General features: G+C 35.8%; 1 protein-coding gene across 13 annotated transcripts in view; it reads left to right on the top strand.

The window, feature by feature from the left end:
* The window catches only part of LOC137616409 (broad-complex core protein isoforms 1/2/3/4/5-like), a 454,908-nt gene that overhangs the window by 169,907 nt on the left and 266,918 nt on the right, over window positions 1–18,083 (top strand). For 6 of the 13 annotated variants that reach the window (XM_068346140.1, XM_068346142.1, XM_068346138.1 and 3 more), the window contains 2 exons: window positions 7,388–7,459; window positions 9,787–14,031. In XM_068346140.1, the coding sequence (XP_068202241.1) occupies window positions 7,388–7,459; window positions 9,787–10,325 (611 nt within the window). In that variant the 3' untranslated portion in view covers window positions 10,326–14,031. Of the gene's footprint in view, window positions 1–7,387; window positions 7,460–8,338; window positions 9,537–9,786; window positions 14,032–18,083 lie in introns of those variants that run through there. The other 7 variants (XM_068346136.1, XM_068346146.1, XM_068346147.1 and 4 more) reach the window with 3 other exon arrangements.

The following is an 18,083-nucleotide window of genomic DNA, read 5'->3' as shown; positions in this document are numbered from 1 at the left end:
CAGATTGGACTGGTGCTGTTATTGGGAACCAATCATTGTTTGTTGCATTGCTAGTTATCAGATTGGACTGGTGCTGTTATTGGGATCCAATCATTGTTCGTTGCATTGCTAGTTATCAGATTGGACTGGTGCTGTTATTGGGATCCAATCATTGTTCATTGCATTGCTAGTTATCAGATTGGACTGGTGTAGTTATTGGGATCCAATCACTGATTGTTGCAATGCTAGTTATCAGATTGGACTGATGCTGTTATTGGGATCCAATCATTGCTAATTATCAAATTGGACTGGTATCCAATCATTGTTCATTGCATTGCTTGTTATTAGATTGGACTGGTGCTGTTATTGGGATCCAATCATTGCTCGTTGCATTGCTAGTTATCAGATTGGACTGGTGCAGTTATTGGGATCCAATCATTGCTCGTTGCATTGCTAGTTATCAGATTGGACTGGTGCTGTTATTGGGATCCAATCATTGCTCGTTGCATTGCTAGTTATTAGATTGGACTGGTGCTGTTATTGGGATCCAATCATTGCTCGTTGCATTGCTAGTTATCAGATTGGACTGGTGCTGTTATTGGGATCCAATCATTGCTCGTTGCATTGCTAGTCATCAGATTGGACTGGTGCTGTTATTGGGATCCAATCATCGTTCGTTGCATTGCTAGTTATCAGATTGGGCTGGTGCTGTTATTGGGATCCAATCACTGATTGTTGCATTGCTAGTTATGAGATTGGACTGGTGCTGTTATTGGGATCCAATCATTGTTCATTGCATTGTTAATTATCAGATTGGATTGGTATCCAATCATTGTTCGTTGCATTGCTTAGTTATCAGATTGGACTGGTGCTGTTATTGGGATCCAATCATTGTTCATTGCATTGCTAGATTATCAGATTGGACTGGTGCAGTTATTGGGATCCAATCACTGATTGTTGCATTGCTAGTTATGAGATTGGACTGGTGCTGTTATTGGAATCCAATCATTGTTCGTTGCATTGCTAATTATCAGATTGAGTGGTGTTCTTATTGGAATCCAATCATTGTTCGTTGCATTGTTAGTTATCAGATTGGACTGGTGCTGTTATTGGGATCCAATCATTGTTGTTGCATTGCTAGTTATCAGATTGGACTGGTGCTGTTATTGGATCCAATCATTGTTTGTTGCATTGCTAGTTATCAGATTGGACTGGTGCTGTTATTGGGATCCAATCATTGTTCGTTGCATTGCTAGTTATCAGATTGGACTGGCGCTGTTATTGGGATCCAATCATTATTCGTTGCATTGCTAGTTATCAGATTGGACTGGTGTTGCTATTGGAATCCAATCATTGTTCGTTACATTGCTATTTATCAGATTGGACTGGTGCTGTTATTGGGATCCAATCATTGTTTGTTGCATTGCTAGTTATCAGATTGGATTGGTTCAGTTATTGGGATCCAATCATTGTTGTTGCAATTGCTAGTTATCAGATTGGACTGGTGCTGTTATTGGGATCCAATCATTGTTCATTGCATTGCTAATTATCAAATTCCACTGGTATCCAATCATTGTTCATTGCATTGCTTGTTATCAGATTGGACTGGTGCTGTTATTGGGATCCAATCATTGTTCGTTGCATTGCTTGTTATCAGATTGGCCTGGTGCTGTTATTGGGATCCAATCATTGCTCGTTGCATTGCTAGTTATCAGATTGGACTGGTGCTGTTATTGGGATCCAATCATTGCTCGTTGCATTGCTAGTTATCATATTGGACTGGTGCTGTTATTGGGATCCAATCATTGTTCGTTGCATTGCTAGTTATCAGATTGGACTGGTGCTGTTATTGGGATCCAATCATTGTTCGTTGCATTGTAGTTATCAGATTGGACTGGTGCTGTTATTGGGATCCAATCATTGTTCGTTGCATTGCTAGTTATCAGATTAGACTGGTGCAGTTATTGGGATCCAATCACTGATTCGTTGCATTGCTAGTTATCAGATTGGACTGGTGCTGTTATTGGGATCCAATCATTGTTCATTGCATTGCTAATTATCAAATTGGTATTGGGATCCAATCATTGTTTATTGCATTGCTAATTATCAGATTGAACTGGTGCAGTTATTGGGATCCAACCATTGTTCGTTGCATTGCTAGTTATCAGATTGGACTGGTGCTGTTATTGGGATCCAATCATTGTTCGTTGCATTGCTAGTTATCAGATTAGACTGGTGCTGTTATTGGGATCCAATCATTGTTTGTTGCATTGCTAGTTATCAGATTGGACTGTTGCTGTTATTGGGATCCAATCATTGTTAGTTGCATTGCTAGTTATCAGATTGGACTGGTGCTGCTATAGGGATCCAATCATTGTTCGTTGCATTGCTAGTTATCAGATTGGACTGGTGCTGTTATTGGGATCCAATCACTGACTGTTGCATTGCTAGTTATCAAATTGGACTGGTGCTGTTATAGGGATCCAATCATTGTTCGTTGCATTGCCAGTTATCAGATTGGACTGGTACTGTTATTGGGATCCAATCATTGTTCGTTGCATTGCTTGTTATCAGATTGGACTGGTGCTGTTATTGGGATCCAATCATTGCTTGTTGCATTGCTAGTTATCAGATTGGACTTATGCTGTTATTGGGATCCAATCATTGTTCGTTGCATTGCTAGTTATCAGATTGGACTGGTGCTGTTATTGGGATCCAATCATTGTTCGTTGCATTTCTAGTTATCAGATTGGACTGGTGCTGTTATTGGGATCCAATCATTGTTCGTTGCATTGCTAGTTATCAGATTGGACTGTTGCTGTTATTGGGATCCAATCACTGACTGTTGCATTGCTAGTTATCAGATTGGACTGGTGCTGTTATGGGGATCCAATTATTGTTCGTTGCATTGCTAGTTATCAGATTGGACTGGTGCTGTTATTGGGATCCAATTATTGTTTGTTTCTTTGCTAGTCGTTTGCAGATTGGGTGGGTGCTGTCGTTGGAATCCAGTCATTGTTCGTTGCCTCGCTCTAGTCATTCGCAGATTGGACTGGTGCTGTTATTGGGATCCAGTCATTGTTCGTTGCCTTGCTAGTCGTTTGCAGATTGGGCGGGTGCTGTTGTTGGGATCCAGTCATTGTTTGTTGCTTTGCTAGTCCATTCGCAGATTAGACTGGTTCTGTTATTGAGATTCAGTCATTCTTTGTTGCTTTGCTAGTCATTCGCAGATTGGGTGGGTGCTATTATTGGGATCCGATGATTCTTCGTTGCTTTGCTAGTCGTTTGCAGACTGGACGGCCGATGTTGTTGGGATCCAGACATTTTTCATTGATTTGCTAGTCATTAGCAGATTGGATTGGTGCTGTTATTGGGATGCAATCTTGTTCGTTACCTGTTAGTCATTCGCAGGTGGGACTGGTGCAGTTAATTGAGATTCAGTCATTCTTCGTTGCTTTGCTAGTCATTTGCAGATTGGGCGGGTGCTGTTAATGGTATCCAGTCATTCTAAAGGGGACCATTACTATTATGCTTGTTTGTGTACATATAAGAGGAAAAACTGGGTTGTTTCCTATTTTCTAAATGGTAATAGATATTACATTATTTTGAATACTGTATAATAAGGATAAAGGTTGTTGGCTCAGCGAACTTTTGGAGTGTATGGTTCAGAGGTTTATTGGTTATTGGAGGAGTTTCTAAGTGAATGAGATGAGAGCAGGTGGAAGATTTGAGTCTGGATATCAGGGAAAGTAAAGAGGTTTTAGCTCATTCTGGCATTGGGTAGAAGGTATAAGGACAGACTGGTTTTTGGAGTGGGTGTATTGTCGTCGATGGTCCTGTCGATGGGCAAATGGTAAGAATAGGGAATTTCTGTTGGGGTTGTTGTAGCATTCCAGTTGAAGGATGGTGGTTATATAGTATGGTATCCATGGTAACAGATTTCTTTGTTAACTAGTGTCTGTTATTGTTATTTTTGTTGGGAACTACATAAACATGAGAGCCAGTATTTTATTATTAGAACGCAAGATCCTTGCTATTGTCAAATTGATCAGCATTATAGTCTTCAAGCACAGTTCCTACATGCGTTCCATTCATCCTGTTTCCCCAAATATACTTTCTTGGGGCTTTGTTTATTGTTTAGCACCTCTCCTAAGGGGTTTACAAACAAGTTAGAGTGGTTGTTAGCTGATAAGCTTAGGTAGATGAATTGTTATTATTACAAGCTAGACTATAACCCTAGTTGGAAAAACAACATGCTCAAGGGCTTCACCAGGGAAAAATAGCCCAGCCCGGTGAGGAAAGGAAACAAGGAAATAGATAAAATGCAAGAGAAGAGTAAACAGTCAAATTAAAATATTTATAGAACAGTAACAACATTAAATTAGATCGTTCACATATAAGCTACAAAACTTGAAATAAACAAGAGGAAGGAAAATAAAATACCAGAACAGCATGCCCGAGTGTACCCTCAAGATAGAGAACTCCAATCTAAGACAGTGGGAGGCCATGGTACAGAGGCTATGTCACTGCCCAAGACCAGCGAACAAAGATTTGATTTTGGAGTGTCTTCTTAGAAGAGCCGGTTGCCTTAGCTAAAGGGTCTCCACCTTTACCAAGAGGAAATTAACCACTGAGCTATTACATTGCACTAGTTAACCCCCTTGACTGAAGAAGAATTGTTTAGTAATCTCAATGTTGTCAAATGTATGAGGATAGAGGAGAATGTGGTAAGAATAGGCCAGATTATTCGGTGTATGTGTAGGCAAAGACAAAATGAGCCGTAAGAGAGGGATCCAATGTAGTACTGTCTGGCCAGTCGAAAGACCCAATAACTCTTGCAGTAGTATCTCAACGGGTGGCTGGGTGCCCTGGCCAACCTGCCGCTAGATAGTTGTGGGTCCTTTAACTGGCCACAGTACTACACTGGGTCCCTCTCTCTGGTTACGGCTCAATTTGTCGTTGCCTACACATACACCAAATATCCTGGCCTATTCTTTCCACATTCTCCTCTGTCCTCATACACCTGACAACACTAAAATTACCATATAATATTTCTTTGTTCAAGGGGTTAACTAGTGCAGTGTAATTTTTCAGTGGCTACTTTCCTCTTGGCAAGGGTAGAAGAGACTCTTTAGCTATAGAATGACACTCCAAAATTAAACCATTGTTCTCTATTCTTGGGTAGGGCCATAGCCTCTGTACCATGGTCTTCTGTCTTGGGTTCGAGGTCTCTTGCTTGAGGGTACACTCTGGCACAGTATTCTGTCTTATTTCTCTTCCTCCTGTTTTTTTTTTTTTTAAGTTTTTATAATTTATATATGAAAGATTTATTGTTGTGACTGTTCTTAGAATATTTTATTTTAATAGTTAATTACTTCTCTTGTAGTTTGTTTATTTCCTTGTTTCCTTCCCTTGCTGGGCTATTTTCCTTGTTGGAGCACTTTGGCTTAGAGCATGCTGCTTTTCCAACTAGGGTTGTAGCTTAGCAAGTAATAATGATAATCATAATAATAATACTGTACTAAAAAAAGTGATTAACAATAAAAAAGTAAGACAGCTTGATATTACTGGTTGTGCTGTAATACCAGTGGAAAGACTAATGGAAGTACAGTAATGGTGTAGTACTGTAGAATAATCAAGCTGCAGAGTGTCCATTAATGCAGGGGTCAAAAGAAAGCTATTGCTGTTATAACAAATTTTTCAAAAAAGTTATAATAGTTCAGTAGTGTATGCATAGATGGAAAGTTGTCATTGAGGTTTGGCATTTTTAAAGCTATAAGAATTTCACACAGGGTAACAGATTTTACGTCACTTAGTGCACCAAGGAATACTCCTATTTAGTTCTTTTCAATAAAATTTGCTTTAAAGAAGGTTTACAACTGTTCCCTGGTCATCTTTTTTATCTGCACATTAGAAAATACTGTGAAAAGAATCTTGTAAAAAAATAATTTATTCAAAGGTTCTTCAGTAATAAAAAGAAGCATTACAAATAGAAATATGACAAAACTGATTTTATACTTTCATATTATGACATTAGATAACATACAGTATTATCATTCATTCATAGGTTTACAATGGGTAAGCTGTACATTCGTCAATTGTAAAAAATATGTTATATTTTTTTGTGCATGACAACACACTCCCAAAGAGTTATTTTTTCTCTTAAACAGTAATTTTCTATTTTTCATCATCTGACTTCCACAAACCCTCAACCTCTATCAGAAAAATGTTTTGCATATTCAAAATTTACATTTTTAGGAACATTGCTTTGTAAGAATAAATTATTATAGTCAAGATTTGTCATTCTTACTGTAAACTTTTTCAGTTTTCATGAACACACAAGTAAGGTGATAAAGATAAAGATTTATATTTGTATTAACCTACACATGTGTGGTAGCCTAAACTAAACATCTCACCACATGACTTTTGCTATGACTTTCAGTACCATTACAGTATGTTTTCTGTTTAAAGAGAGGGACGTTATTTTTAGTTTTGAAGAATAAATGGGCCTTTTTTTTTTTAAAGCCATTCTACTACTTTCATTGGTATTAAACATCAGTTCCCATTTTTCCCTTTAATGCAATCATTAATGTCTACTGAGTAATCAGTCCGTATAGTTTATCATGAATACTTTGGCTATTAATAGAAAGTTGGAATAAAGGAGCAGGAAATGTTGACGTTGTTACACTGTATAGAGTTAAAATTCTTCAAATAACAATTTTTGAACATGTCACGTAAGGGAAACTGCTTTGAAAACACAGAACTGGTTTAAGACAAACAGCCAATGAGTGTTCCTCATGATTGAAATAGACTTTTTATCAAGAAATTTCGGCAAAAATGATTACATATAGATGTCCCAAGTTATAAATCCAAGCTCTGTTCAGTACAATTTATAATGGCCTTTTAATCATGCACTTTTCTTTAGATATCATCATCATCATCATCATCATCATCATTATTATTATTATTATTATTATTATTATTAATATTATTATTATTATTGTTGTTATTAACCAAGCTACAACCCTAGTTGGAAAAGCAAGATGCTATAAGCATAATGTAGCCCATTTGTTTATAATTCAAAGTAACTGGACAATAACTGTAAAATTGTTATACCTGTACAGCATGCACAGTTTAGTGCATTAATGCAAGAGGTAGATGACGTGATTTTCGTTGGGGACATCCTATCTCTTTCTACCCTTCAATGTCATGTTTTAAGAGTATTTTCTTTTTAACTTGTAACTATCTTTCTAGATGAATGGCAAACTTATTTTAAGAAATCTCTCTCTCTCTCTCTCTCTCTCTCTCTCTCTCTCTCTCTCTCTCTCTCTCTCTCTCTCTCTCTCTCTCTCTCTCAGATGACAGAATCTCTATGTATTCTAATGAGGTATTTTTATTTTTATTCCAGGAGTGTTACCTCCCGCTAGTCAAGCAGGGTGGAGAGGAGGCCATTCAGAATCCAGTGACACCTCAGCTCAAGGTAAGCACCAGATAAATGGTTTTTTGGTTTTTCTCCAGGTCTCAGTGTCTATTTGTGAACTCATGGTTGTATTTGGGGGAAAAAATTATTTAATTTCACTGAAAATTCCTTTGAAGAGTGATTTTAGTGTTTAATCTGTTAGCTGAGATCTGGAAACCTTTCCAAAATAAGCATTTTGGAAAGTTTGCATTTGGTATGCTTTGTGTGGTTTGCTGTAGCAATGCCTTTCAAATTATATTGTAGATAGTACCAGCAAGTAAAACAGTATTGCTTCTTCCACTTACTAATGAGTGAATGGCGTGATGAGCGTTTTTGCAAATTCTTCTAATATTCCTAACATATCAAAAGGCTTGAGGTCCAAAAACAAGATGTTATATGGCTCAAAAGGGACTTTGCTAGGTGTACTGGGAAGCTTTTGTACAAAATTGGGAATTTGTACAGTCAGCTGTCTTGTATAAAAATGTATAAAGATAAATTGTGATTTTGTGTAAAAATGTTTTCTTTAGTTGTGCTGCTATAATTATATACTTTTTCTTTTTAATTTTGAACTGTGAAGTGCTTAATTTGGGAGGGTTTGTTTTGTTAGTGTAAAAAGAATCGTGAAACTTATACCAGTGATGACTTTTTTTTTTTTTTTTTTTATACAATCACCAGGAATATCCCGTAAAACAACCTATGTGATGCAGTATTTTAAAGCAAAATGTATGAGCAAATTCAAAGAAAGAAGCAAACCAAAAATAAAACCAATATGAAACAACAAAAATGAATAAAAAAAGGGAACTCCCAGAGGTCCTGAATGGAAGTTATGAAAAGCCTAGAGTTAGGGTGTCATGATTGATGGCATGTATCCTGGCTGATGGTCCTTTTTCTCTTTTGCAGTTGAAAGTTGCAAAAGAAACGCGTGCCCTCTATGCAACTGCACGTTGGACTCTGTGTGGGCGCTCAAGGACCATCTAGCCAGGAGACATGATATGAAAGTTCATAAGTGCATCTTTTGTGGGGCCAAGTTCCGAGAGGTAGAACAAATGGCCGTACACATGAGCAAGAGGCATGGGGAGAAGTTGGCTGCTGGGGAAACGAGAGGGCTATCAGGGGCTGTAGGGCCACCTTAGATAAACTTACTTGTAATATGTTTACCATGCATTCCAAAATTTGTGACTTCAGTGTAAATATGGTGATATTTTGTGGTAGTAGAAAGCTGCCATTGCTGCTGCTGCTGCTGCTACCGTTGTTGTCTTCCGTGAAGGCCATCTCGTCCCATTCATACATTCCAGTAGAAGTACTACAGCGGCAATCCGTCTACGCAAGTGATTTTGATGTAGACCTTCAAGAGTCGGCACCAACAGTGATAATGGTGTGGATTGCGCTGCGAAGTCAAGGCCAGTGACGAAGGCTTCTCTCTTGTTTCAGGTCACACCAACAAACCTGCATGCTACGTCTGTGGGAAGGTGATATCTAATTTGCAAAATCTATACAAACACATCCGGACTATCCACCAGCGTCAGGTGTCTAGGTGTGATCACTGTGGGTCTGTGTTCCGTAATGCCGAATCGGCTCGTAAGCATGTGCTGAAAATGCATCGAAATGATCTCAGCCCTCATCGTGGGCTGTCAATGGTGGAGCCAGTGGTTAGTGGTAATTGGAATCAATCCACTTGTACTACTGCAACAACTACTACTACCACCACTACATCCTCATCCTTAGTAGAGCAACTGCAGCAACAACATTCCGTCAAGAATGAGGACCTTACTTAGTAGGCTCTACTCAAAATATTTGCTTGATATCTTCCTGCTTGTGCTTAGTGAATTGTCTGAAAGATTAGTTTCAACCACTTGTTACCATTTGTATGTTTTTTAGAACAAATAATGTATATAGAAATTTATATGAATGTTGACTATTGTGATGTCTTCTTGAATGTCATGTTTATAAAAACTAGGAAGATCAAGTACTGTACTTACTAATACCCGATGATTGATGGATCTATTGAATAGCAGTTAGCCAGCTTACTTTCTTGTTAGCTGCCAGTGTGATATGTTTGTAGTATGATGATTAGACCCATTAAAGGTGAGAACAACCACTTTGGTTTAATTTTTTTCCTTCGTACAGTAGCCTTGTGCATCCGTGCATGCGATATTGATAAGATACATTGGAATGAACAAACATTAAATCAGGATGACTCACATTTGCCATTGAAATTTATTTTTCTTAATGTAGTTTGCTTGCCATTTAATTGTAATGTATAAAGATCAGTTTCACTTAATAATTAGTTAAGCGTGGCTGATAATTTGTAGTAGTCTTTTTAAGTGTTGGTTTTTAATTACTTTCAGGTGGTCATCCTGTATTTAATGAATTGTTGTGCTGTGACGGTGGTTACGGGGGAAAGAAGGCAGTACCCACTCCTTGTCCTGTTTGCGGCAAAGTACTCTCCAATGCATATAATATGCGTGTGCATCTGGAGACACATCAGAACATCGCATACAAGTGTATCATCTGTGGGATCATAACACGAACACGAGACACGATGAGAAAACATCTATCTAATGTGCATAAGCTGCGTAATGTGGAACTCAAGAATTCTTTTAAGAAGATCACAGGCAAGCAGCAACAACCTCCACCACCACCACCACAAAGTGGTACTGCCGATCCTACCACCCCATCTACCATACCAACCACCACACCAACTATAACTACTACTGCCTCTAAGATAACTCCTTGTGATCTAAAGCTGAAAGGCTTTGCAAGCCCACTAGTGAAGGCTGAACCTGCCCCAGCATCTATATCTTCTTTGGACAACTTTGGGGCCCTCAATTTAGCTAAAGGCAATAATTTGGCTTCTATAGTAAACAAACTTACACAGAAGCAATAGCAAGTTGACGGATACATGAAAACAGCAAAAGAGGATGGCTGCTGAGTTATTGAATCCAAAGAATTTAGCCCCTATGTAGCATTAGATCACTGTACAAACAAGCTTTTTGCTTGTTGAAAAGTCGCTCTTACTAGTCGAATAGATTGCAGTCACATAAGACAACTTACAAAAAAATTCCAAGTCATTTTTCGGGAAAATGGAATCTAATTGAAAATGGCAAACATCTTATAGAATATAGAGGATTTTGTCATCACTGGGTACTGTTTACGGTTTCCTACAACTGATAGAGCCAAAGTCATAAGGAAGGTTGACAAAACCTTTTCTATATTTTCATTACGGCCAGTTATCCGCGATGTGATAGTTGTCTTCCCTAGATGAATAGATATTTTTGTTATATTTGATACAAAGGTGAATACCAAATGCAGTGAATTTTTAAAGTGCTCTTTATGACTCTTGAAAGGTGCTAACAAATTTTTTTTTATTTTTATTTATTTTTTATTTTCCAGTTTGATTTTAGTTTTAGCCTAGTCTGTTATAGATTGAGTATTAATTTAAGTGTTGTGATTTATTTGCTTTAGCTGAAGGCTGGTTGCTCTTCTTTTACTACAATGAGCCATCTATACCATTTCCTACTAGTTGTGCTTGTTACTTGAAGCAGAAAATTACATCTAATTTTTTTCAGTCTTGATCATAGTTATCAAGTGTTACAGTACAAAGTTTTTATTACAGAAAAGACTAATCTCTGGCATTATTTTGTTATTTCTAGTTTCTTAATGTAATGTTTGTACTAAGGTTCAGAAGTGAATGTAGTTATTAATATGATTTGAAGTGAACCTTGATCATTCCCAGTACTACTAAGTTACTTTGTTTTAATGATTTTTCACAATATTTATAATCAAATAATTTGCTGAATGCTTTTTTTCTCTATTTACGTTGTTTTTTATTTGCAAAGTGTTGATGAAGTGTTATGATTTTAACGTAATCATATTTGATGTAAAATGGAGAATCGTTGAAATCCTTTCCTCAATTAATTTCTTGATTCGTATAGTGGAAAATATCACAAAGGTGTGTTGTTGAAACCTCATTTGTTCCTTCATAACAAACCTTACGTTATTTATAGGGCTATATTTCGGTGAAGCATATCCCTATAAATAACTACAGGTTTGTATTCGGAAAAATACAAATTATTTCAAAATTTGTCATATTTTAATGAAAAGCCAGTAGACAGAGTTTATTGTATAAAAGGTTTGTAGATTGAAAAGTGACAGTTTTCTTACCTACACCATGACTTGAAAAAGGTTTTGGTTTGGTATATAATTATAAAAAAAAGTTTTACTTGGTATTGAATATATTTATAAAAACTGTACTGTATTTTACATTTAATAAACACACTTATACAGTATTTAGTGTACAGTTCAGAATATGATTACAAAGCATTTACAAGATTTATTTTGATTGTGAGGGGTTCAGTTGTTTTCAAACATATTTTTATTATAATACAGTCAGTCTGCCAAAGAATTCAGCGTTTAGTCTTTTCATTACTTGCTGAAGATAAAACTGTTTTAGGCTCACTGTGTACAGGAAGAGTTGGTCCTAGTATCTTGTGTGTTGAGTGTTAGTTCAAATGTAGATTGATAGCCATTAAGTTACTATAGCGTATTTGTTTTTCCCGTTATTTCAATAGGGTTGGGGGCTCTTTTAAGTGCATAGAAACATGACATATAAGAGGCCTAACAGTTTCCATTTTTATTAGAAATTATTGCTTGCATTACTCCATCTTGATAAGAATTGTGCAATGAAGTTAATTTCAAGAATGCTCTTGTATAGAATGCTGTTCCATTTGTGTATGGATTTGTTTTAATTTTTAATTTAGAAGGCTTGGCAACGGAACTAGTCACCGGTTTATATCTTGAAGTGAGGTTTGGTGTTTGACATTTTGCTCTGGAATTAGGGGGAAGGGATGAAAGTATTTCTTGTTCATAGACATTTTATATGAAACATGGGTGTTAGTTATATCCCATACACTATATTTTATACCCTCACTTCTATTCATGTGGATAAATGTATTGAAGATGAAAAAAAATGTGTATAATTAGTTACTATATCATTAACTTCTCTGGACATTAAACTTTTTTGGTTCAGTAATTTTCATTAGACAGAAAGACCTACTAAATTGGACAGCATTCTGAATATGTTTTAGTCATTTTAGTGCCAAAGGATTAATTTACAGTACTGCAGTAGTAATCACTTATTATTTTTCTTCAGTAGTGAAATAAATTATTGTTAAAAATTTAAAGTATATAAGTGTATGTACATTATAAGTGCACATTTACATCATACAGAATATAGTTACATAGTAAATAATATACAGAATACAGTAGGCTGTATAAGCTAATATACACATTTAGTACATGCATATATTGTTTACCTATATTTAATGTTTTTGCAGTTTACAAAATTTTGTGGAATTAAATTATTTTACGGTAATTTATAGCGATTGCAGGATTTTGATAAAGTTGTTTGTTAGAAGAACCAGTTACATTAACCCTTTTTCAACTTCAAAATAATGGGATCCCTATAGTATTGCAAATTATGCAATTTTTTATGTATCATTAATTTTGACATTTCAATTGACCACAATATAATTAGCATGTAAACTACATTAACATGATTAAAATTTCATTGGAAGCCCACGACCTAGAAGATGGGTGTAAGCATACTTATACAGTATGCGTACTGATACATAACAAATATATGTGCGTTCCTGAGTTCTTACTAATTTTTAAGGGTGCCATAAATTAATAACAGTACTGTTAAATCACATTTGAGAAAACTAAGGTTTTGGGTTGAACATAAAACAGTTTCTTGTTTATCCTTCAAGTTTTACAAATTTCAGAGTTATTGTCAAGATTTATCATTTCACATTTATTCAAAATTCTTTCATGTATGTATGAAATAGCCACCAGTTCATGATGGTATATAAAGCCCATCTTTATGGAAACCCTGTGCCTAATTTTCATGATGAAAAACCATGTGCCTTATGTTGAAAGTGAGTAAAAAGTGCCCTTAGGGAAATAAAGTCTTGCATGCAAAAGTTCCCACCGCAATGTTAGTTAGGTATTATAAATTATTATATAGAACTTTTATAAGAACATCCAGTGTGCACTTTACTTATCTGAAATAAATTTTTATTTTTAAGAGCATATTTAGTCTCTTCAGATAGATTTGCTGTAGTATGTTCATATTTTAAGGTACAACAAATGTATCTCGAATTATTGTCATTTGTCAAAATTATTTGATTTTTTTCATTATATGAAGGTATTTCTTATAGTTGGTCCCATGCTACCATGAGAATAAGTACACAGGATGGTCTAGTCTTTTGTTTAAAATGAAGCCAACAGTTGTCATAACCTGCATTCATGGTGTTGTCAAAGCAGAAATAAATTGTGGGATATAACTTTCAATGTGCCTTTCTGATTGGTGATTACTTAGTCAATCTTTAGTCAAAGTTTTAAGGTTGTATGGGTGCAGGTAATTTGACTTTTGGCCAGTGCCTTCAACTTGGTACCTGAAGTACAATCTTGTTGCCATATCGTCTAATCCACACTATGTACATACAAAAGTGATGTGTAGCTTTTCCTGTTTGCTAAGTATGCAGTGTGAGTGTTGAAGTGTAACGTATATGCCTTAATGAATAAAGTTTTGTTGAAAAGAGTTAATTTATTTCAAAATGTCACCGTAAATGCAAGAAATTTGTGTAGGTTATGCACCTTGACAATGGAGTTTTGCAAGTGCAGTGAAAATTATTATATTAAAGTTTACTGGAAATTTTTAAAGGAACAGTCGTTGATTACTGGTTATTCTGGTTATTAAAGTGTGCACTTCATTTATACATATTGTGGCAAATGTACTAAAGAGTAAATAGAAAACAAAAGAATAAGATGAAATTCTGGGTGAAGTTGATGTGAATTATTTATATGTGATTTTTATTTTATGTTTGGGCTCAAGCTGCTATGTGGTCCACAAAGACTTTCCTTTAAATGCTAGAACAGGGAATCCAATATGAAATGCTATACATGTACCAAAGAAATATTCTCTTCCCTGGCCTAGGTCCAATGTATCAATGTGCAGAGCAGAAACTCGGTGTGTATAATGGAGACCTACATTATTCAGGCTCTATTTAACCTATCTCATCACCTCCAATACTGATTCAGTCTGCTAACTGAACACTCGTCAGCCACCAAGAACCAATACTAAAACTGGAAACAATGTTTACGCCGCCCATTTTTTCTCACCAGGAAATATATTGGACTTTAACTTTTGAATCGATTCTACATCAATTTCTAATTTATGGACAGTTGTTTAGGTTCTGAATTTATTATTCTTAGTGCTAGATTTAAAATTAATGCATACCTCATTATTTGGTTGTATGTAAATAGGCTTTGTGAAAAATTGCCTCTGTTACCAAGTTTAGTTTTACTAACATGGTTTGATATACAGTACATACATACATACATACATATATATATATATATATATATATATATATATATATATATATATATATATATATATATATATATATTGTGTGCGTGTTCGCATACTTATTTTTGTGCCATAACATGGCATATGAGAAGTACACATCATTACTTAGGTAAAAGACCATAGCTAGTTTTCCAATTTCTTTAACTATTCCATTGGCCCTTGGGCCACTTGTTGACCCTTGATTGCTCTCAAGAGACATCTCCATCCTCCTCTATCTTGTGCTAAATCCATCCATGTATCCATTTCAGTTCCCTTAATGTTGAGATCTTCCTTGTTTTTTTTTATATTGTGAGGAATTTCCTGTTTGATATAGTATGCAATTCCTTTTTATGGCTGGTACAGTATGCAGCAAAACTAGTGATACTTTTTTATTTTGGCATCGGACGAGCGTTGTTCTTAAGTTGCCACTTGGTATTAAAACATATATTTAACTTTGTAAGCATGTGTATATATGATACAACATTGGTCTATTGTCATGTAGAATTTTATCGTTGAAAAATATTACATCGTTAAAAAAACATTTCATGCTAGAATAATATTACAGAACAAAAATTAGTATGTTACTGTAGCACGAATCCCTCTGAACACTGTGACTCTGTAAGACTGTTCATGGAACTCTTTATAGAAGGAAACTGTGAAAGAGAGCGTCAAGACGGAGAAACATTTAAATGAGTTTAGCCCTATACAGTAGTCCAATGGTAACAATTTATGCATATGGTATATGAATTCAAAGTTATTTAATTTTCCTTATGCCGTTATGTGTGTGTAGGGTCGTGGTTTCGAAACTTGTAATAAGTTATTATAAGAAATACCTACCGGTAGCATAGGTTATAGTCAACGCTACCTATATAGGTCTAGTGTCGAGGGGTTTCTTCAGGGAGAGGAAATAATGATACATAAATACAGTAATCAAATAAGCGAGGTGGCGAGTTATCTTTGTTATTAGAAATATAATTAATTCTACCTAACTATGATTTACTTTTACTTAACGAACGAAAGGGTATTATCAGGTCAGACATTCATCCACAGATATAATGTGCTGATTCTTCAGTAACATATCTCGAATAATAATGATAATAATAATATGTCTTTGGAGTTTTGGCTTTATAACATTCTAAGACATGGCTATATGTCAGATAGTAATATATATTTGTATCAAATCTTGTAACTTATAAAGAGTGGATCAGGCCATAAACTAAGATTTGTGAAATTTTCTAGTTTAATATGTTAGGATAGTCGTTCCAGGTGTTAGAACCTTGTGATTCATGATGGTACATGTAATTCTCTTGTAATATCACTCTCAGAAATATTACACTGTAGGGAGCTACCGAAAGGAGACAACATGGCTATCTCGCCCAAAAATAGATTTTTCCTACGTCAAAATTTTTTTTTTTTTTCCTAGCCATATAGGCTTGATAAGAATTATGTAATCAGAAGCACAAAGTTCAAGTCTCCCTAGAGTAAGTCGATGATAGGCAAATTGAGCTATATGTATATATATATATATATATATATAGATAGATAGATAGATAGATAGATAGATAGATACAAGGAGTTTCCTAAGATTGTTATAATAATTATTTCCTTTTTATGACTGGTACAGTATAATGCTTTTAAACCATAGTTAAATTAAGGTTATAAGGGAGAGTATTTTATTGACTTGCAAACATTATTTTACGCGTGTGCAAATGTTAATTTTTAGTATTTTCTTATACTGTATTACATTTTGATATAAGCTATTTTAGTGAATAGAATAATAGCTAACTAAATATCAGAAATATATTCAATAATCTAAGTTCTGCAATATCATTTTACTTACGCAGCTAGTGATGTTTTAACGCGATAATGTGTGGAGGGGCCTTCCCCTTCCCCAAGGTAAATATTGTATTCACTGAAGGGGGAGGGGGTTAATTCCTTTTCTATGTTTGGAACCTCCTCATTTCCAATCTTTAAGGATGAAGAGCCTAGGGAGGATGGAATGACTACTTGATTCAGGAACTATGCTTGAGCCCACAGGTTTATATTTTCCTACCTAAGGACTTTCTTAATCCTGTGGATTTTGATTACAGTACTTGGATGTTTGAGGGTAAATGACAATACAGCGCTCTGGGTTAAAGCATACAGCACTCTGGGTTAAAGCATCTTTCCTTATTTTTCGTCTAATCAGATAGTTTCGACTACCCACTCGGTAGTTGGGGTAAATGGTTAGCCTTCAAGAGATAAAATAGTTTACCTGATGAAGTTGACTTTCTCTTAGTCTCAATTTCCTATGAGTCAAGTTGTAGTTAGTTTATCTTTTTTCTTTTGGAGATAGGGAGATGGGTTCTCATCCCTTTGGGACACTAATAAATGTTAATGTTTTCAATTATAATCTTTTACTTGAGAATTTTGTGAATTCAAGGTTAGATATAACCAGATAAGGGTGTATAAATTGGCAAACCCCAATTGGTGTCACACTCAATGTTTCTATCACAGCTACTGTTATGCCTTTTGGGGCAGAACTTGGAACCTGATTGTCCTACCTGCAGGCAATTGGTCCTAACAGCTAAGCAAAGGGGCCCATTAGCAGCAGACCTCAGAGATCAAGAACTTTTTTTCAATACAGTATGTGTGAAAGGATATGCTAAGATTTCATGCTCCTTGAAGTCGTTGTGGACTAGGCCTCTACAATCAAGTAAAATATTTTGTGTTGGAGGATACCCTAAACCCTGAAAAGCAGGCAGGCAGCCTTACTCCAAGGTCTAACAGAGGGGACTTTGGTCTCTCCTTGGTTGTGGCTCTCTTGCTAGTGAAGTTCCAGGTTATGTTTCCTCGGGGTAAGCTACCATTCTTTCTGAGATCTTATGGATGCCACAGTTATTACCAAAATAGTTGAAGCATTAACCTGCTCCCTCTTTGGTGTCCTTCCCTAGGAACCACCATTCCTAGGAGTTCCCGCTTTTCTGCTGCCCTCAATGTTTCAACCCGAGGACCTTGTAATGCCAGGACCCTTGGGTTTCAAGGTTATGGGAAAACTTCAGTGGAAGTCAACTCACTAGACATATGTAATATTGGTTCAGTAGCCACTTCTGGTATAAATAAAAGAAGAGAGATACTCATTGGTTAACCCTTAGACAACTTGACATGGGATGTGCTTCCTTGCTTGGCCTAAACATGATTCCTTTTAGAGTTATTTATACTGCCTTTGATGGAGTAGAATCCAAGAACTTTAAT

This window comes from Palaemon carinicauda, chromosome 22, assembly GCF_036898095.1.
Source record: "Palaemon carinicauda isolate YSFRI2023 chromosome 22, ASM3689809v2, whole genome shotgun sequence".
NCBI lineage: Eukaryota > Metazoa > Arthropoda > Malacostraca > Decapoda > Palaemonidae > Palaemon > Palaemon carinicauda.
The sequence above is the reverse complement of the archived record's forward strand: the minus strand, read 5'-3'. Positions and strand labels throughout refer to the sequence as shown.